Source organism: Poromitra crassiceps (assembly GCF_964638095.1).
Source record: "Poromitra crassiceps genome assembly, chromosome: 23".
Taxonomy (NCBI): Eukaryota; Metazoa; Chordata; class Actinopteri; order Beryciformes; family Melamphaidae; genus Poromitra; species Poromitra crassiceps.
Window position 1 is genome coordinate 5,846,103 of NC_139639.1, and position 22,120 is coordinate 5,868,222.

A 22,120-nucleotide genomic window follows, 5' to 3' on the forward strand; every position below is an offset into this window, starting at 1 on the left:
TTTTCCCCCGATACAAAGGCGGTTTGACTTGTAAGAAAGTGGCTGATCGGGAGTGTTGTCACTGGGAGAGGAGGAGGAGGAGCATCGATGTGAAAGAATGTTCCCACTTCACATCCAAACACTCATGTTTTGCACACTTGTTGTAGCGGTGGGAGACAGACACCAGGGGGCGACATGGGACGGTTTCCCCCATGACTTGGGCCAGGGGCCAGGGTTCGACCGGTTCGACCCCCTCTCATCTGCTCACTGGCTGCTGTGCTGGGCGAAGAGCGGATCAGGACTTCGGTTCAACCGGTTCAACACAGCCAGAGGCGCACACTGTTGTTTCGGACGTGACCCTTGTTGAGTGACACTTGGGGACTGGCTGCTTATCTGAAGCCCAAATTAGGCTACTTGTGATAATGTGATTGAGCCTTCAGAAGAATATGACTTTAGAAAACAAACAAAAGACAGAAGCATGTCACATGTCTTGTAATGGATTTTGAATATTAAAATAGGCTAAATAAAGATAATTGTACAGTTTCACACAAGTTGTTGTTGCTTATAGATCTGCCAGTAATAGTGTAGGCTACCTTTTAGTAAACAACAACAACAACAACAACAGCAACTCTTATTATTTGAATAACGTATTTAAGATTAACAGATCTATTGTCATATAAAATAGCCTAGCAATGGTTTGAATCTATAAGCTGTGCAAATGTGTTAACACTGCCATCTTGTGGTAAGGAAATGAAAATGCTGGGAACACTGCCGCAGTCAGACCAGATGCTGCTCTGTCTACTCAAATCTCTCCTTCTGTGCCTCGATAAAGATCCAAATAAATACCACAAGACTCACTTTGTAAATGTATTTATTTCAATGTACCATTCTACCTAAAGTGTCCAGTTTATGGGGGTGAAACAACAACAGACTGGACTGGACAGAGAGAACTCAGTGGTGAAGAGAGAAGGCCTCCTATAGGTACTGAAATCATCCAACTCAAGTAGAAGTATTGTTATGTGGCTGATATTTGAGTGAAACTACTAGCTACTATAGGAGTTTCCAGAGGCCTCCTCTGGTCAGCTTGTTCATAGGCACCAGGGTTGGGCTGTTAGACTGGACGGCGGTGTCACTCCACATTAGGGCAGTGTGCTGGGGGTCCGTTAAGAGGGTGAGACAAGGTGTCTGGGCCACCCACCCATGCACATCCACAGCAGCTGTAATTAAACAGTGGTCCACTGACAGCTGGGGAGCCAGATGTCAACAGAACGTTAGATTTCAATCAGCCAGCAGCAGCAGAGTGCCTGCTGCCTGCCACCTCTGAGGGATGGAGGACGTGTGTAGCCTCGCCACGACGACAGTGTGTTGCAAAATATCTCAGAAGTGATTGAAAAGCGCTGGTCAGGCAGAGTTCACACAAGATGATCTGCACAACTCATTTCACTTCAAATGTAAATAATATGCTTTTCCAAGTCTATCAAATTTGAATCTCAGCAGGGGGCAGGGACGGACTTCCCAACATTCACATTCATAATTGATTTTCTCTTATACACTTTACACTATTATCTATATATATTTTTTATCTTATCCAAAAATTACTCTCCAAGTTCTTTGCATCTTGCAGAAAATGTTGCAGGCTTGCAGCGGCCAAGCAAAATAAGGTTAAAGTCAATAAGCAATATTGCACTAAAAGTGGAATAGCCCATTACCACTAAAGACTAAGATTAAAACATTTTTAATGTGACAAAAAGATGGGTTCTTTTTAGTGTGTCTGTTTCTTTTAAACTGACGTGAAATAAATATGTGTATATTTCAGTTGTATTATAGTATATTGGGGCCCTCACTATGCTCGTGAGCATGTTGCATTGTGTGAGGCCCTCCTCACTATTTGCACAAGCCAGATGAAGGTTTGGGCCATTGATCAAGTCTCGTCAAATGGTTCTGATGTCCATGTTGTTTGTGTGAGTGGGCCCTGGTCCTCCTCTCCTCCGCCCCGGGGCCAGAGTGGGTCCTGGTCTTCCTCTCCTCCTCCCCGGGGCCAGAGTGGGCCCTGGTCCTCCTCTCCTCTGACCCCGGGGCCAGAGTGGGCCCTGGTCCTCCTCTCCTCTGACCCCGGGGCCAGAGTGGGCCCTGGTCCTCCTCTCCTCTGCCCCGGGGCCAGAGTGGGCCCTGGTCCTCCTCTCCTCTGCAGTCCTCCTCTCCTCCGACCCTGGAGCCAGAGTGGGCCCTGGTCCTCCTCTTCTCCTCCCCGGGGCCAGAGTGGGCCCTGGTCCTCCTCTCCTCCGCGGTCCTTCTCTCCTCCGCCCTGGAGCCAGAGTGGGCCCTGGTCCTCCTCTCCTCCTCCCTGGGACCAGAGTGGGCCCTGGTTCTCCTCTTCTCTGCAGTCCTCCTCTCCTCCGCCCCGAGACCAGAGTGGGCCCTGGTCCTCCTCTCCTCTGCGGTCCTCCTCTCCTCCGCCCTGGAGCCAGAGTGGGCCCTGGTCCTCCTCTCCTCCGCGGTCCTTCTCTCCTCCGCCCTGGAGCCAGAGTGGGCCCTGGTCCTCCTCTCCTCCGACCCCGGGACCAGAGTGGGCCCTGGTCCTCCTCTCCTCCACCCCCGGCCCGGGGCCAGAGAGCAGTCTGGCTCTGGCATTTCACACTCAGCAGTCAAGACCTGTGACCGTCCACAGACTTTACCGCCGACTGTTCCCTCACCCTCGGCCCCCCGCGCTCGCCCAATTATGAATATTCATCTGGCTGTGAAAGTGATTCTGGCAGACATGCGACTGTCCGGCCAGATAATGTCACTATTGTTGTTTGTAGCATTTGAGGGGAGAATCTCACAAGGGCACGACCACTCCTCCTCTCCCTTCCCATCAGATTCTGAAATGTGTGACAACGAAACGGAGTGACTAGCCCTCCTCAAGATGACCTAAATAATAAACAGTCTCTTTCTTTCTTTCTTTCTTTCTTTCTTTCTTTCTTTCTTTCTTTCTTTCTTTCTTTCTTTCTTTCTCTCTCTAATGCAACCATGCGCATAACACCACACGTACACACTAGTCAAGCCTATATTGGATCGGTGGACATTTGTCACGTATCTTTCTCATCCAGCATTTCTGATGAATCTGTCTCACACACAGACAGATGACGGGTGAGACGCTGCACAGTCCACATCTCGATTTGATCACTTTTAGTCGTCGGGGTTCCACACTGACTCCAAAATAGAGAACATCACTATCAGGCTAGAACATCACCATATCGGTGGTGGAAAAGACTATTGTCTGTTGGCTAAATGTGATCGTGGTATAATGTGTCTGTACAACACATTGGATAGGAGTCATTATAGAAGGCAGGGAGATGATGGGAGGCCATAAAAAGGGAGCTGATGACTAACCTTGGTTGACTTTCAGTTATCACAAGAGTGCTGCGATATTACCACTGTGTCGCTGATGCCTTCAAAAAGGATGGCGAGCAAAATGAAAATTATTTGCTCTCTCATATAAAGTCCATAATGAAAAATGCTGATGTGTGATCTCGCTGTATTACATCTCATTTTAATGTGTTGAAAACCCTTTTCAACAAAAGCAAGTCAAGCACAATGGTGCACATAAACACATGTTGAAAGTTCATGAGCTAATTCACGAGAGTAGGAAAGCAAAAAAGAAAGAAAGTGTAACAGCCTACATTAAGCATACCATCAAAAATAACAAAATACAAAAAAAAAAAAAAAATAGCCCACACAACATAACATGTATAAACAAGGTTAGAATGAGCAGAAAACACATTATTTGACATGATGAGTTGTCCCTTATTAGATCTTAATGGTTAACATTTACAATGTCCATGACTTTTTAACACTGAAACAAAATCATTTTGATCGTATCGACAAGCATGAACTCAAATGTCTACATTTGTTTTGGTGTCAATTCTAGGGTTACTAAAGCAGTAACAGCAGAATAATATCAAATGCATATTGAAAATGCTTTAGAGATCTAAATGAACGCCTGGAAGAGGAGACCATTCAACAAGGTGTGGAAAGTATTAGTTCTATATAGGCCTGGGTGGGTACACAATACCTTTTAAGGTATCGAGCAAAATAACCCAGTACCAAGTAGTATGGAAACTTCTCCAGTTACTGCATTTCAACATTTTTGTGCACAGACCTAGCGGGAGGAAACATTTAAATTGTATTTTTTCCTCGTAGCCAATCGTTCTTTCACTTAATGTGCCGTGTGATAAGCCCACTATCGCAGCATCTACAGCCCATACAGTCTGTGGTGGTGAAGTCAGATAAACCTGGCAGCAGCGTGCCGAGACGCCGCCAAAACGTTCAAAAGAAGGATCGAACGAAGTCTCCATTTATCGGTATCGGTATCACTTTACTGTTATTGTAATTTTTTTAATGATTCAGCCGTAGTCCTATATCAGAAAACGTCCTCAGCAGCAACTAAAAGATGGCACTGAGTGACAGTTCAGGTGTGTCCCAGATGCTTGTTTCATGTCCAGTTGCTCCATGGTCCAGACATCTCTTGACCTGTGCTTGTCTGACTGTGCTGCGGTGTGGATTCAGGCCCTTCGTTACCTGCTCCACCATGAGCAAGGAGGACCCACTGCAAGCATGTAAAACTATTACCATAATGACTTCCCTGTTTAAGTGGATTCTGATTCAATGTACTCAAAAACAAACTCACTTATAGACATCCTTGACAGATTTTTGCTGCAGAAAATGGTTATTGGACTTTTGAACAGTGTTTTTTTTTCCTCCTCTTTCACAGAGACAGTATTATTCACTTGGCTTTCTTTTTCCTCGTGTTTGGTGGTAGCACCACTGTGTTAACCCATTGATACCTGATGCAGCATTTGCGTGTATATCCCTCATTTGTGTGCGTATCCCTTTAAGACCGCGAACCGCGTTAACGCGGTTCGCGGTCTTAAAGGGATACACACACAAATGCTGCATCAGGTATCAATTGGTTAAACAGGTGACAGGAGATAACAGACTCAAAGTAATGGTTAGAAAACACACGATTCAACACCTTCAGGATGGATGTATATAGTCATAGTCTGCTGAAAGCATATATATATCTATATATATAGATATATATATGTATATATATATATATTAACAGTGGCTTGATGGGCAACACACTTCTCTCGACAATTGTTTTGGTTAACAGCAGCATTTTGGCAATATCAAAAACCGATCTCACATCTGTAGGACAACAGATGTAAAGGTGGGGTTAATAAAAATACAATGGAGGATTTCAGTCATTTAAAATGTTTTTTCTCAATGTCCAAGATAGAAGATGAGAATAGAGAAGAACTGTTTTTTCCTGCGACTTTACCCTCACTCCACCCATGTGCTTGCAGCACCAAAACGAATACAGAAGGAAAATGACTTGGTGTTCTGAGTTGATATATCCTCATTTTAATGAATGATGTCAAATCAAGCTTGTCTGAGTTGATGACAAGTATTTATTTATTGTTTTACAGAGAACAGATACTTCACAGGGTTACCTTAGAGGTAATATCTCCTGACACAACTCTGTGTTGACTTGTCGGGAGACAGAGGGGAAGATGAACATAGTTTATCAAGCACACATTGTAAACAACTGAGCAATATTTAAGTCTAAATGGCGTACCATAGAATAGGTGAGAGACAACAAAAACGTAAGTAAGAAGATGTGCCTCTTGCTTGCAAAGACAAAAATTTCCATTTTTACAAAACAAATAATGGTCACTGACATATTTTTTCTACTTTTTCTTTTTTATAGTGGCTGAGAGGTAGAATGAAGTATTTTCAGTCAAAACCAATGGTTTGATTTATTTATCTTATCACATCATTTCATCTTTATGAGTGAAAACATCACAAGTGAATAAGTAACCCCAGCCCTCTGAATATAATGTGAAATCTGTACAAACATCCCCATTCATTGCAGTACTGTTTTGATTTTCATTTGCGAAATTTTTTACTTGGTATCCCAAATGTCCGACATTATAGCAGAGGAAAGTTTGTTTTTTTCTCGTTAGGATTTCACAGTACCTCTCCGAACTCCGGGACAGTGAATTCCTATCATCTTTAATACTGTGAATAGCAAGGTCAGTTCGTTTCTGTGGACGAGGCGCGGAGATCGACGTATTCAGTTGGAGGTGTCCGAATGAACACTTCCGGGTCCTTCTGTGGGTGATGTCACTGACGAAGGTGTCGGAGCATCTTGCCAGCCACCATTTGTCTGTGGAGATAAAGACCGTAGAACGTTAGCTCATCGTGATAGCGTGTCGGGAAGAACTTCTTAAATGTAGTAATATCCTGATAAAAAATGAATTGAACGGTATTGCTGCTGTAATATGTTGCTGTGTGTGTATTGCTATTGCAACTGTTCAAGAATGTAGACAAAAGTGCCTTATTTTTAGATTGATGAGATTCAGATGCTTTTTTTAAATAATAATAATAATAATAATAATAATTCATTTTATTTATAAAGCGCTTCTCAATTACCCAAAGACATGGACACAGTATGAGTACATAGAAAACATCTTACAATGTGTTTTGAGTGGGTTTCCTGGGCCCTATTGAAACCTGCTCAAACTTTAAAAGTAAATCTCCAGTTCAAATATGAACAACTGCTACTCTAAGAACTGACACACAAACACAAAAACGGACAAATACCCGGTTTGACTGGGTCACAAGAGATTCACAATCTTCATAAAAAAAAATATTCTGGATCACTTCCCTCCAGTTCCAAAATGTCACAGAGAATAGACACACACCTTTCATGTGCCTCCCAATATACCCCAGAGATGGTTGATAAAAGAATCAATTATACCAAATTATCATGCTAGCTACTGGGGGTGGGGGTGGGGGGGTGGGGGGGAGGGGAATGGCTCTGTAAAAATGGAAACCTTCTCCGCCCATGAAAAAGGGTGACTAAAGACCATTAACGCCGTTAATAGCAATTTCCGTGCTATTAGGGAATGCTGAAAATGTGCTTTGGCAGCCTCTTATTTCCAAAGCCTGTTATTTCACATAAAGACTATCTGTCATCCTATTCAGCACCAAGAGAGAGGAGAGAAAAATAGATTTTTTCCCCCTGATCTTTGGAAGAGGCAACACCCACCAGCAATTTAAGGGGTGTAATTGCTGTTCAAGGGTAGAGAAGGAGAGGTGCGCCACGTGAATGTTCACTCACAGCTGAACCAGAAGATATTTGTCTGGCCAAATCACAAAGTGCCCACTCTTCATTCAGAACTCCATTTGAAATGCTTAGAAGTACTACTGCATTTCAACAATCTAGTCAAATACATGATTTCTCTGCCATTTTTGTTTTGAGGAATTGCCTACGTATTCATCATCACTATTATTATTGTTGTTATTATCATTTTTTCTTTTAGCACATGTCGAATAAAGACAAAAATAACTCTTACACCACCCAACATGTTACCACAACACATGTGGGGCTGTAGGTTAGTTTTTCTTTGCTGTGAAGGTACAAGTATTTCAGCTCCTTATTCCCATTGTCTAACACAGTGTTTCCAAAAGACTGGGTCGGAACCCACAGGTGGGTTGCAGGATTTCCTTTTTGGGTCGCCAAATAAATTTGCAGAATTTCTTCCACAGTCTTTTATGGAGAATGTGTATTATTGTTTTACTGAGAGGAAATAAAAACAATGAGACAGCCTGAGGAGTTATTACGTTTTCAATAATATTTGCATAAAACAAGTTGTGATTTAGAAAAGACATATTTTGGAAATGGCAGGTTTACCTATTCAACATAATATATGGTGATGTTCATTCATGCACAAATGTGCTCTTTTCATGATTTATAGATAAGGCCTGTTGTGAATTGGGTCATGCTGGTTTGTCTTTTTAAAAAGTAGGTCCCAAAAAGAAAAAGAAAAAAGTCTGGGAATCTCTGCACAGTGGACACAGCGGGACACCGGGACACACCGGGACACCGGGACACCGGGACACACCGGGACACACCAGGACACCAGGACAGGGTTCTGAATGACACCTATCACCACCGGAGCCTGTTGCGTTTTGTTGCAGCGTGGACCACACTGGAAACTGATGGCTTGGATGTGTTTTTGTTGCAGCATGGACCACACTGGAAGCTGATGGCTTTGGGTGTGTTTTTGTTGCAGCATGGACCACACTGGAAGCTGATGGCTTGGGTGTGTTTTTGTTGCAGTGTGGACCACACTGGAAGCTGATGGCTTTCGGTGTGTTTTTGTTGCAGCATGGACCACACTGGAAGCTGATGGCTTTGGGTGCGTTTTTGTTGCAGCATGGACCACACTGGAAGCTGATGGTTTTGGGTGTGTTTTTGTTGCAGCATGGACCACACTGGAAGCTGATGGCTTGGGTGCGTTTTTGTTGCAGCGTGGACCACACTGGAAGCTGATGGCTTGGGTGTGTTTTTGTTGCAGCATGGACCACACTGGAAGCTGATGGCTTGGGTGCGTTGTTGTTGCAGCGTGGACCACACTGGAAGCTCATGGCTTGGATGCGTTTTGTTGCAGCATGGACCACACTGGAAGCTGATGGCTTTGGGTGTGTTTTTGTTGCAGCATGGACCACACTGGAAGCTGATGGCTTGGGTGTGTTTTTGTTGCAGCGTGGACCACACTGGAAGCTGATGGCTTGGGTGTGTTTTTGTTGCAGCGTGGACCACACTGGAAGCTGATGGTTTTGGGTGTGTTTTTGTTGCAGCATGGACCACACTGGAAGCTGATGGCTTGGGTGCGTTTTTGTTGCAGCGTGGACCACACTGGAAGCTGATGGCTTGGGTGTGTTTTTGTTGCAGCATGGACCACACTGGAAGCTGATGGCTTGGGTGCAGTCCACGCTCTTATTTGAGCGTGAGGAGGGGCTGTTGCATGCTGGGCTGTCAGTGCCTCTGTGCCTGTAGTAGATGAATGTGCTTGGACTGTTAGCCCCAAAGCTGCGCTCGCTCCGCTCCGTCTCTGTGACTGTCGTATCGATTGGGTTCAGTCCCGCGCAGCCTGTCGCTACACATCTACATGCTAACAAACACGCCGCCTCCAGTGTTGCCCGTCCTGCCCGAGAAAACTGGCCCCGGCTTTCACAGAGTTATTTTAAGAAGGAGCGACCGGGGAACTTTCTTCTTGAAGCCAACCTTGGAACGGATGGGAGGTGTGGCTCGTCCTGGGGTGTCAGTGTGAGCGCGGTGGCGTTGGGGGGGAGGAGAGGACGACACCTGTGTCCTTGTTCCTGTCGGCTGCAGGTGCCTTGCTAACGCTAATACCCTTCGACAGACTAGGAGCGTGTCCAGCCACTCAGCCTGGCCAGCGCCTCATTGCCTGCCACGCAGGGCATGACTGGAGCAGGGGGGGGGGGGGGGGGGGGGGCACACGGCTGGACAACAGCCCAACCCCAGCACACCCTGCTAAGTGGCATCACAATCTACACAGTGAATTGTGCACAGCCTGTAGCTGGGGAATGTTTCAGTAAGACAGCGGGGTGGGGAAGGACAGAAGGAGATTGTTTGCAGGTCTTACGTTGATGCCCTGTGGACTGTACATCTGGCTGGCTGCGAGGCTGTCACTGTACCCTCCGGTCTGGCTGATAACATGGCGAAGGGTATCCACCTGGAAACAGCGAGGACACGGAGACAAAAGGGGCCGGTCAGACAAAAAAAGCTGCGGATAACAAAGAGCGGCCGTGCGCAAAGGAAAGGTCAGTCTGATAGTAAAAAGGCTAGCGAGCGTAAACAGGGAAAGGTTACAAAACTGTGCGTTAGAATGATTTGGCTGCTATTTACAAGCTTGATAACAGACGTCGCGAAAGGACAAAAGAACACAAACCAGTGACAGAGAGCAAACTATTTTTAGTTGTTGCTAAATGTTACCCATTAAATCAGTCAGAGACAATGATTCAAATACAATGATCTTCAAACCATGATTTCTACTTCTACTACTATTGACAAAGAATACATATTTGATTCAATATATTAATTCCTGTAGAGATGCAGGGTATTTTTCAAATCATTGTCTTTCTCAACACTAGAAAAAGCGTGTCTATTTGTGTTTGTGTATGCGGGAGTGGGGATGGGGAGGGTGGGGGGTGGTTTAGGGGGTTGTATGTATAGGGAGTGGGGATGGGGAGGGTGGGTGTCTATTTGAGGAGGTTGTATGTATAGGGAGTGGGGAGGGTGAGGGGGTTGTATTTATAGGGAGTGGGGATGGGGAGAGGGGGTGAGGGGGTTGTATGTATAGGGAGTGGGGATGGTGAGGGGGTTCTATGTATAGGGAGTGGGGAGGGTGAGGGGGTTGTATGTATAGGGAGTGGGGATGGGGAGTAGGGGGGGGGGTTGTATGTATAGGGAGTGGGGGCGGGGAGGGGGGGGTTTGGGGGTTGTATGTATAGGGAGTGGTGATGGGGAGTGTGTGTGTGTGTGTGTGGGGGGGGGTTAAGGGGGGTTGTGGAACAACTTCAGTTTTGGAACAAGGCTTTCACACACAGCACTCCAGCACATGCTCTGATGAAGGCTTCTGTCTAAACATGTTAGCCTGATGTGGCATCAATACAAATACCCTATAATTGAGATCAAGTGTCGTATTATTTTGGAATAATTTTTGTTTTGGAACGCTGCCATTCCCATCTTCTTCGTGGCTTTGTTGGAAGCCACTTTGTAATTTTTGGCAGCGTAGCCCCCCCGCCAGGTCATGCGAGGTGGCACACCTGCCACATGGACTTCACACTGCGTCAGAATCCTTCGTTCAGGAGGCCCATTTGGTCAAAGTTGTGATTTCTTTTCTTCTTCTTTTTTTTGGGTATCATCTGCGACCCCGGCAGTGAGGCCATTTTGAAATGTATCAGGAAAATGACCTTTTTGGAGGAACACGAGTTTCAATTAAAGAGCGACCCGCAGGACCTCTCCATCTCCTGCGGGGGTCATCGCTTTGCATAATTCATGAATGACCTGAAGCATTTGGAGAGCTGATTTGAACAGAGAGAGGGGAGGGATGGAGAAATGATGCCAAAAGCGCTGAAAAACCAAATGAGAACATCACCACGGGTGGTGCTGCTTCTCCAGTCTATGCTGAGAGAATCTGTGCTGGCCATCATGCTCCACCGGGGCAAGGTCAGAGTGCACCGGTGGCTATGCTGCGAACCCGTGTCAGGAGTGCTGATGAGTGTTGCACCATTTTCCAAAACTGTCTTTTCAGTCGCCGACTTGCGCGTCAGTTGACAATGGCTTCTACTTGAAGTGTAAAGCTTAAGGCTGACTACTGTATAACCTCTGTCTCGCCAAGTAGGTCAAGAGACTCCGCCGATACGTAAATGCATTCACTCTCCCAGAATGCTCAGCGGCTAGAGAACTTCACAAGTGATGTGCGAGAGAGCTGTCTGATGCTCGTGTGGTCATGTGACTCGTTTGGTCATGTGACTCGTGTCAGCTGGGAGAGGGCGCCGCCTACCTGGGATTGTATGTTGGCCCCAACCTGCCCCCCTTGGTACGAGTCCCCATTGAGGGACTGCACACTCATGAACAAGTCTCCAGAGTTTGACATGTTAAAAGAGCCAGCAGAACCTGAGAATACACAGAGTGAGGAGAGAGGGAGGGAGAGAGGGAGGGGGAGAGAGAGGGAGAGAGAGAGAGAGAGAGAGAGAGGGGGAGGGAGAGAGAGAGAGAGGGGGAGAGGGAGAGGGAGAGAGAGAGAGAGAGAGAGAGAGAGAGGGAGAGAGAGAGAGAGAGAGGGAGGGGGAGAGAGAGAGAGAGAGAGGGAGGGGGAGAGAGAGAGAGAGAGAGAGAGAGGGAGAGAGAGAGAGAGAGAGAGAGAGAGGGAGAGAGAGAGAGAGAGGGAGGGAGAGAGAGAGAGAGAGAGAGGGAGGGAGAGAGAGAGAGAGAGAGAGAGAGAGGGAGAGAGGGAGAGAGGGAGAGAGAGAGAGAGAGAGAGAGAGAGAGGGAGAGATGGAGAGAGAGAGAGAGGGAGAGAGGGAGAGAGAGAGAGGGAGGGAGAGGGAGAGAGTGAAGGAGGGAGAGGGGAGAGAGAGAGAGAGGGAGAGAGAGAGGGAGAGAGAGAGAGGGAGAGAGAGAAGGAGGGAGAGAGAGGCAGGGAGAGAGAGAGAGAGAGGGAGAGAGAGGCAGGGAGAGAGAGAAGGAGGGAGAGAGAGAGGGAGAGAGAGGCAGGGAGAGAGAGAGATAGAGAGAGAGAGGGAGAGAGAGAAGGATGGAGAGAGAGAGGGAGGGAGAGAGTAGATGTAGAGAAGAGAGAGAGGGAGAGAAGGATGGAGAGAGAGAGGGAGGGAGAGAGTAGATGTAGAGAAGAGAGAAGGGGAAAAGGGAAGGAGAGGAGTTAAAATGATCATGCAAAAGCAAAAGTGCATTAAGTGTGTTAGTTGGAGAGGGCAGCAGGCAACATGTGTCCACCATCTACAAAACTACAAGCTGCACATACAGTCCAGTAATAACAAATCAAATATAGAACTATGAACTAAACCATCATTTAAAGAAGAGTATCAACCAATAAGAACCATCATGTAATGGATCATCACCACGAAATTGTTCAAATCCAGTTAAAATCAGCCTTTTATGGATCGTTTTGTTTGCCGGCGTTTCATTAAGGAAGTTACTAATTGATCCGCAGGAAGAGCCAAAGAATCTCTCCAGATGTAAAGAGAGAGAACAACAGCCGGTCCTAATCCAATCCAGTCGCCAAGTCTCTATATGACAAAAGACTCAGCGTGCCCTCTGAACAGCTTAATGGCAGGCACAAGGTCAACCGTCCATTAAGATCCACAAGACCAAGAGGTCAGTACCAGAGAGAGAGAGAGAGAGAGAGGGGAGGAGAGAGAGAGAGAGAGAGAGAGGAGAGAGAGAGGGGAGGAGAGAGAGGGGAGGAGAGAGAGGGGAGGAGAGAGAGGGGGGAGAGAAAGAGGGAGAGAGGCGAGAGAGGGGAGGAGAGAGAGGGAGAGAGGGGAGGAGAGAGAGGGGAGGAGAGAGAGGGGGGGGAGAGAGAGGGAGAGAGAGAGAGAGAGAGAGAGAGGAGAGAGAGGGGAGGAGAGAGAGGGAGAGAGGGGAGGAGAGAGAGGGGGGAGAGGCGAGAGAGGGGAGGGAGATAGAGAGAGAGAGAGAGAGAGAGGGGAGGAGAGAGAGGGGGGAGAGAAAGAGGGAGAGAGGCGAGAGAGGGGAGGGAGAGAGAGAGAGAGAGAGAGGGAGAGAGGAGAGGAGAGAGAGAGGGGGGGGGGGGAGAGAGGGTGAGAGAGAGAGGGGAGAGAGAGAGAGAGAGAGAGAGAGAGGGAGAGAGAGAGAGAGAGTGAGAGGCAAACAGGCAGAGAGGAAAGGCAGTGAAAGAGAGAAAGCCATAGCATATTACTGTGTTAGTGAGGGAAGCGTGGGGTGTTGAGTTAGTCAAATGAAACAGCAGAGACTCAATTCCTGAGTTGGTGTTGTGCTCCATCTTTTCTCTCTGCTATATTTGTGCTCTGCTATGTCACTGTCCAGAATGAAAATAATCTTGTCACCCTCGGATCGCGGATTATTTTAAGGTCTACGACGTCTACCTGGAGCTCACCTGCTGAGTTGGGGGTGGACGGGGAGTTGGCCTGGCTGCCGTGAGCGCTAGCGCTGGACACCACGCTGGTCGCGTTGACCGCCGTCTTCGCCGCGTACATGTTGGCCTCTTCTTGGAACTTGCCGATGTTTTTCTTGTATCGGATTCTCTTGTTCCCAAACCAGTTTGATACCTGTGAAAACAACAGTGATATAAACCAGTTTGATACCTGTGAAAACAGCAGTGATATTATCCACTAGGGCTGCTCGATTATAACAAAAATCATAATCACGATTATTTTTGATTATTTCCCATTGACTTTGGCAAAAAAAAAAAAATTTTAATACTGAATTTCTTTTAAATCGAAATACAATTTAACTGAAAAAAAAAAAAAAAAAAATATCAATAAATAGCCTAACAAAAATAAACAATATATAAAAAATAATCGGTTATCTCGATTATCTTGTTTTCATAATTGTGGGGAAGCCAAAATTGAAATTGAGATTAAAATTCGATTAACCGCACATCCCTAATATCCCACCCTTTATTAGTTCAAGCTGATATCTATGCAAGTGGTTCAATGAAAATGACAATTGTAACCGGGCCTTGCTTGAGAGAAAGAGAGCAGACAGACTGATGTAGCACACAGTCTAAGTAGGCTAAGTGGTCGCGTCTGGTACCTGTGACACTGTGATGCTGCACTTCTTGGCCAGCTCTTCCTTGGCCTCCTCACTGGGGTAGGGGTTACTGAGGTGGGAGTAGAAGTACTCGTTTAGGATCTCTGTCGCCTGTTTGTTGAAGTTCCTCCTCTTTCGTCTGGACAGACAAGCAGCAGCAGGGAGAAGGAGAGAATAAAAAAAAGAGAGAAATGAATACAGGACTCTCTTCCAATTCCATTTCACCAAGATAGAGCTCAGTTTAGTTTATTTGCACAGTGCTCAAACACGGAAGCAAAAATGATGATTAAAATCCTACAATAAAATAGGGTTAGAAAAAATAAAAACAGAGAGAAAAAAATCCAAACGAATAATTTGTGCAGAGAAGAAAGAAACAAAAAATTCAAAAGACTCGGCTGGATCAGAGCCGTAATTTCTTTTTACATATTTTTTTGAAGGAATAGAGAACAGAAATAGAGACACTACAGGACGATAAAAAATGATATCAAGAGACGACTGCTGCTTCTTAAAAAAAAACTACTTTAGTTGCACCCAACGACAGCTTGTTTCACACCCCTGCTCTCACCCCCCCACCCCACATCCACACACACGCACGCACACACACACACACACACACACACACACATCCACACACACGCACGCACACACACACGCACGCACGCACGCACGCACACACACACACACACACACACACACACACACACACACACACACACACACACGCACACAAACACACGCACGTGCACGGACCTGGCGTCGAGGAAGCGCGAGCGCAGGATCATGACGGCCTCGCAGGTGCTCTGCTTCAGCTGCATCTGGATGGAGCTGAACTTGCGGTGGATGATGCTGACCATGCGCTCGATCTCCTTGGGCGAGATGGGCCGTGTTCGAGACTGCTCCCTCAGCAGGTTCATCACATGGGTGGTGAACTCGTTGCACGCCTGGATGCACAGACAGACAGGAAGTCAAGAAGAAGAAGAAGAAGAAGAATAACCATCACAGGGGGCTCAGACTCACTCCACACACACACAGAGGGAAGACGAAGAACAACATGGTGAAATTGGATTCTCAAGTAGCGGCACCTTTAGCGGCGCGGGCCTGCTTGCTGCTGACAGCGGTACAGAAGTAGTGTCAGTAGTAATAAGAATAGTCTGAATTAAAGTAGCAGACAGTGGTGATGTTTCGCCGCCAAACAAAGCGGGCGGCGGCGGAGTGGTACAGTGGAGGTAGCGAGAGTGAATATTAAAAAGACTCGTCTTCAATGGGAGAGAGAAAATGTGACAAGTGGAGAGAAATCTCAAATGACAGGAGGCTTTCAGTCCCGTCACGTTCAAGGGGTTTAAACCGCCCCTCTTTCTCTCTCTCTCTCTCTCTCTCTGTCTCTGTCTCGCTCTCTCTCTCTCTCTCTCTCTGTCTCTGTCTCTCTGTCTCTCTCTCGCTCGCTCTCTTTCCACTCCATCGTTCAGTCTAGCTCGTTGGAGCTCTCTGTCTGAATCAGTCACTGGATATGAGTGCATACAGAGAGAGTCAGGGTGTCTGTTGCTTGTCACCGCCCGGGTTACGTCAGTCACAGTGATGCGCCGAGCACAGCCGTTCTGCTCGCGCACACACACACACACACACACACACGCACACGCACACACACACACACATGCACACACACACACACACACACACACACACGCGCGCGCGCTGTGCGCGCCAGACAGCGCTCACTCACTCACTCACACACCCACAACAAGGTGCATGTAGCGCGGTGACACAAAAATACTCAGGTGTATATTCGGTGTGACAGTCAGCGATGACAAACCCCGGAATGCTTTGAGTTCAGCGGGGATGACAAGACGTTCCAGTTGTTTGGGAAGGAGCTGGTGTGTGACCGATGTAACGGCTGCTCGGAGAAACGATCTGGACATCTGGACAACACGTCTCCGGAAGCCTGGCTTGTCATGAGCTGGCATGCGAGAGCTCGCTTCAACAGCGTTATACATAGTAGTTTAAAAAAAAAGATCTTGGGGGGGAAAAGATTCCATTGGAATGGTTAATTTTTCTTGGATTTATTCGTCGGTTTTGAGAGAGAGAGAATAGTTTTTTCACACAGAGAGGTCAGAGGTCAGATTCAGCTCCAGAACAGCACAGTGGAAGTAGTAGTAGGATTCATCAGGGAGTCAGTGTTTTGCTCATGGGCACTTGAACAGGGCAGATGCTTCCTATCATGGAGGGAGCTTGAACCCGGGCCTTCCTTTTGATGGTCGGTCTCCTTTCTCACTAAGTCAACCTGCTGCCAGAAAAGTCTCACATGCATTCATCGGGGGGTGTCAGATGAGAATGCTACCAGTCTGGAATGTACTACGAGTATGTTTAGTGGGGGGGGGGGGAGAATACAATTATTTCAAACACAACGTCAACAGATTGTGGGGGGGGGGGGCAATGGGTGAGAAAATGCATGTATTTTGGAGATAGAAAAGGAGTTTACCTGTACCTGTTCATACTTCTCGAGCTCTGTGTGGTAGATCTGTCTGATCTGAGACAGCTTGGCACGGTAGTCGGAGTGTTCTGCCGAGTTGTCGGGGCCCACGCCGCCCGCGGCGGCGGCAGCAGCTGCCGCGGCCGCCGACCCGCCTCCTTTCTCCGGCCCGGACACGCCCTCCGCCAGCAGCATGTTATCCAATCGCATCAGCTGGGCGTCCGGAGGCTCCTCCTCCTGGGCACCGCGGATACTGAGCACTGTGGATGACAGGAGAGGAGAGGAAGGCATTATAGCAATGATAGGAAACAGACTATTTATGTTCAAATCACGTTTAGGCTAAAGCAAGTGGCTAACTAACATCTCGCAATATAGCAAAATTATTTTTGATGTGTTGCTTTTTCTTCCATTTTCTCCCCCATTGTGCTTAGCCAATTCTTCCTGCTGTCCCGGTCGTTGCTCCACCCCCTCTGCCGATCTGGGGAGAGCCGTAGACTAGCACATGCTTCCTCTGATACATGTGCAGTCGCCAGGCGCTTCTTTTCACCGGTAGGACGTACAGTCACGCATGGGAGGATCAGGCTATTCCCCCCAGTTCCCCCCCCCCCTTCCGAAACGGGCATCCCGACCAACCAGAGGAGGCACTAGTGCAGCGACCAGGGCTCATACCCCACCTGCTTCCCACCCCGCAGACGTGGCTGGCCAATTGTGTCTGTAGGAACTTCTGACCAAGCCGGAGGTACCGCTGCCGGGGGTTGAACCCGGGTCTGCGCGACGGTACATGAGGTACAAGTATTATGACCAAGAGTCTCAACTATGGCTCCTAGCTGCTCCTGTCTACCAAGTGAACTGAAATATGGCCATCGTTTTAATAGCTCAAGTCTGCGCCATAAAAGCCGCAGCCTCACTGAGTCTGGCAGCTCGGCAAGATAATAAAACGATCATTTCATCGATTTTGAATATCACTTAATGTAAATAATTAACACAGCCTTCCAACCAGAGTTCATTTTTCATTGCTCTCCTTATGCTCAGGCTGTGGTGTTTACTCTCTGGCTTCAAAACAATCTCACCTTGTCAGATCAGATGCTATCTTAAAGGCAAAAACAACAATAATACCATGAGTGAGATATTATCATATTATCATATTCGTGTCAAGACACCTGGCTGAAGTAAAGATGATAAAGTAATAATGGCGCCCGGTATAAAGAGATAAGACCATTCAAATAGCCTCATTCCTCAGTGAGAATACAAAAGTTGAAAATCTGAGAATTATTCTTATTCTTATTAAGAAATATTGCTGCAAAAATGAAATAAATCCCGGTCATTAATTCACTGGCAATCTTAAAACACCTGCTTACAATGAATGTGAGAGAATCGCTGCAATCAGCTGCATTATTGAAATAATTGCACAATCAGGTAACATATTTCCACAAACTGGATATTTAGTATTTTTGAATTGTCTCATTTTAAGATGTTAAATAAACAGCAAACAAAAGCACTATTAAATCTCTATACTATTACTGCCACCAAACCATAATCCCTGGTGCTGTTCTAACAATGCTGTCATCCCCATTTAGCCAGCCTGTTGGAGGACGGATTTAACACGGCCAAGCCCTGCTGTGTCCACACACTGGTCTGGGTGAGAGAGAGAGAGAGAGAGAGAGAGAGGGAGAGAGAGACAGAGAGAGAGAGAGAGAGAGAGATGGAGAGAGAGAGAGAGGGGGGGAGAGAGTTAGAGAGAGAGAGAGAGAGAGAGAGAGCGAGAGAGAGAGAGGGGGAGAGAGAGACAGAGAGAGAGAGAGAGAGAGCGAGAGACTACAGTTTGAACCTGGACTCAGCCTTCACACTACAGACACTCAGCTCTCCACGCTACCCTCCACTCCCGTGGTGTGGCGGAAACACAGTGGAGACAGACATGCAGAGACATGCAGAGACAGACAGACATGCAGAGACAGACATGCAGAGACAGACAGACATGCAGAGACAGACAGACAGAGACAGACAGACATGCAGAGACAGACATGCAGAGACAGACAGACAGAGACAGACAAACAGACATGCAGAGACAGACAGACATGCAGAGACAGACAGACAGAGACAGACAGACAGACATGCAGAGACAGACAGACATGCAGAGACAGACATGCTGAGACAGACAGGCACCACACAACATACCATATCATAAGAACTATAGACTGTGTTGTGTGTTACAGTGAAGACCAGACTCGTCGGTGAGCGTTCTGAATAGGGATGTTCATCAATTATCGAAAATCGATAATCGATCGTTAAGGATTGGAATCGATCCTGTGGCATTTGGATCGATTTTTTAATTATTAAAAAAAAAAAAAAAAAAAAAAAAAAAATTTTTGACTAGGTTTGGGTGGAATTCGTTCCTCCTCGCCCCACTCCATTGCACAGCCGACTAACGTGAGGTGGAGCTTCATATAGTCTCTAGTTTTCTGGCTGGGCACGGGCCTTTGTGCCAACAAAACTGTTTTAAACATGAGAAATTCAAACCGGCATGCGCCGGGGACAGCAGTGTTGGAGAGGAGACACATTGAAATAAAGAGTTCATTGAGGAGAACACGTTGTCTTTCGTATTTTCTGCCATAGGCATTCATTTTGTTAAAAAAAAAAAAAAAAAAAAAAAAAAAAAAATTGAAAATATTGAAAATTTTCTAAGTATTAATAAAATCGATAATCGATAATTGATCGTTAATTCTCACCGATTATCGATTTTGGAAAATTTTCAAAATGAACATCCCTAGTTCTGAACATATTATTCTAGTACATAAAACATGCACTCATCTTTCCACAAGTGGTGATTTAGCTGAGTGTCAGTCATGTATGTTGCCCTTCCTCTGTCTGCCACTAGAAGGCTCCCTAGGTAAAGGAGCAGAGCCTCCTGCAAACAGCCAAGCAGGTGCAGCCCTCCATTCCATCCACTGTCTTCAAGGACAAAGACAAGCTCAGGTTGCCAGCAGCACATTTCTCTAAGCACACATTGTGTCTGTGCAGCTAGCAACATGCTTCATGGAGGACGTGTGCAGCTAGCAACATGCTTCATGGAGGATGTGTGCAGCTAGCAACATGCTTCATGGAGGACGTGTGCAGCTAGCAACATGCTTCATGGAGGACGTGTGCAGCTAGCAACATACTTCATGGAGGATGTGTGCAGCTAGCAACATGCTTCATGGAGGATGTGTGCAGCTAGCAACATGCTTCATGGAGGACGTGTGCAGCTAGCAACATGCTTCATGGAGGATGTGTGCAGCTAGCAACATGCTTCATGGAGGATGTGTGTAGCTCTCAACATGCTTCATGGAGGACGTGTGCAGCTAGCAACATGCTTCATGGAGGACGTGTGCAGCTAGCAACATGCTTCATGGAGGATGTGTGTAGCTCTCAACATGCTTCATGGAGGATGTGTGCAGCTAGCAACACGCTTCATGGAGGATGTGTGTAGCTCTCAACATGCTTCATGGAGGACGTGTGCAGCTAGCAACATGCTTCATGGAGGATGTGTGTAGCTCTCAACATGCTTCATGGAGGACGTGTGCAGCTAGCAACATGCTTCATGGAGGATGTGTGCAGCTAGCAACATGCTTCATGGAGGATGTGTGCAGCTAGCAACACGCTTCATGGAGGATGTGTGCAGCTAGCAACATGCTTCATGGAGGACGTGTGCAGCTAGCAACATGCTTCATGGAGGATGTGTGTAGCTCTCAACATGCTTCATGGAGGACGTGTGCAGCTAGCAGCATGCTTCATGGAGGATGTGTGTAGCTCTCAACATGCTTCATGGAGGACGTGTGCAGCTAGCAACATGCTTCATGGAGGATGTGTGTAGCTCTCAACATGCTTCATGGAGGATGTGTGCAGCTAGCATCATGCTTCATGGAGGACGTGTGCAGCTAGCAACATGCTTCATGGAGGATGTGTGCAGCTAGCAACATGCTTTATGGACTGTGCAGCTAGCAACATGCTTCATGGAGGATGTGTGCAGCTAGCAACATGCTTCATGGAGGATGTGTGCAGCTAGCAACATGCTTTATGGACTGTGCAGCTAGCAACATGCTTCATGGAGGATGTGTGCAGCTAGCAGCATGCTTCATGGAGGATGTGTGCAGCTAGCAACATGCTTCATGGAGGATGTGTGTAGCTAGCAACATGCTTCATGGAGGATGTGTGCAGCTAGCAACATGCTTCATGGAGGATGTGTGCAGCTAGCAACATGCTTCATGGAGGATGTGTGCAGCTAGCAACATGCTTCATGGAGGACGTGTGCAGCTAGCAGCATGCTTCATGGAGGATGTGTGTAGCTCTCAACATGCTTCATGGAGGACGTGTGCAGCTAGCAACATGCTTCATGGAGGATGTGTGTAGCTCTCAACATGCTTCATGGAGGATGTGTGCAGCTAGCATCATGCTTCATGGAGGACGTGTGCAGCTAGCAACATGCTTCATGGAGGATGTGTGCAGCTAGCAACATGCTTTATGGACTGTGCAGCTAGCAACATGCTTCATGGAGGATGTGTGCAGCTAGCAACATGCTTCATGGAGGATGTGTGCAGCTAGCAACATGCTTCATGGAGGATGTGTGTAGCTAGCAACATGCTTCATGGAGGATGTGTGCAGCTAGCAACATGCTTCATGGAGGATGTGTGCAGCTAGCAACATGCTTCATGGAGGATGTGTGCAGCTAGCAACATGCTTCATGGAGGATGTGTGCAGCTAGCAACATGCTTCATGGAGGATGTGTGCAGCTGGCAACATGCTTCATGGAGGACGTGTGCAGCTAGCATCATGCTTCATGGAGGATGTGTGCAGCTCTCAACATGCTTCATGGAGGATGTGTGCAGCTAGCAACATGCTTCATGGAGGATGTGTGCAGCTAGCAACATGCTTCATGGAGGATGTGTGCAGCTCTCAACATGCTTCATGGAGGATGTGTGCAGCTCTCAACATGCTTCATGGAGGATGTGTGCAGCTAGCAACATGCTTCATGGAGGATGTGTGCAGCTAGCAACATGCTTCATGGAGGATGTGTGCAGCTAGCAACATGCTTCATGGAGGATGTGTGCAGCTCTCAACATGCTTCATGGAGGACGTGTGCAGCTAGCAACATGCTTCATGGAGGATGTGTGCAGCTAGCAACATGCTTCATGGAGGATGTGTGCAGCTAGCAACATGCTTCATGGAGGATGTGTGCAGCTAGCAACATGCTTCATGGAGGATGTGTGCAGCTAGCAACATGCTTCATGGAGGATGTGTGCAGCTGGCAACATGCTTCATGGAGGACGTGTGCAGCTAGCAACATGCTTCATGGAGGATGTGTGCAGCTAGCAACATGCTTCATGGAGGATGTGTGCAGCTAGCAACATGCTTCATGGAGGATGTGTGCAGCTAGCAACATGCTTCATGGAGGATGTGTGCAGCTCTCAACATGCTTCATGGAGGATGTGTGCAGCTAGCAACATGCTTCATGGAGGATGTGT

General features: G+C 47.0%; 1 protein-coding gene across 5 annotated transcripts in view; it reads right to left on the minus strand.

Moving 5' to 3' along the window:
• Positions 1-5,461: 5,461 nt before the first annotated feature.
• pbx1a (pre-B-cell leukemia homeobox 1a) overlaps positions 5,462-22,120 on the minus strand; it is a 104,399-nt gene continuing 87,740 nt past the window's right edge. For 2 of the 5 annotated variants that reach the window (XM_083659269.1, XM_083659270.1), the window contains 7 exons: positions 16,632-16,882; positions 14,906-15,096; positions 14,159-14,294; positions 13,500-13,671; positions 11,403-11,515; positions 9,480-9,569; positions 5,462-6,190 (listed from right to left, as the gene is read on the minus strand). In XM_083659269.1, the coding sequence (XP_083515395.1) occupies positions 6,098-6,190; positions 9,480-9,569; positions 11,403-11,515; positions 13,500-13,671; positions 14,159-14,294; positions 14,906-15,096; positions 16,632-16,882 (1,046 nt within the window). In that variant the 3' untranslated portion in view covers positions 5,462-6,097. The remainder of the gene's footprint in view (positions 6,191-9,479; positions 9,570-11,402; positions 11,516-13,499; positions 13,672-14,158; positions 14,295-14,905; positions 15,097-16,631; positions 16,883-22,120) is intronic. The other 3 variants (XM_083659271.1, XM_083659272.1, XM_083659273.1) reach the window with 3 other exon arrangements.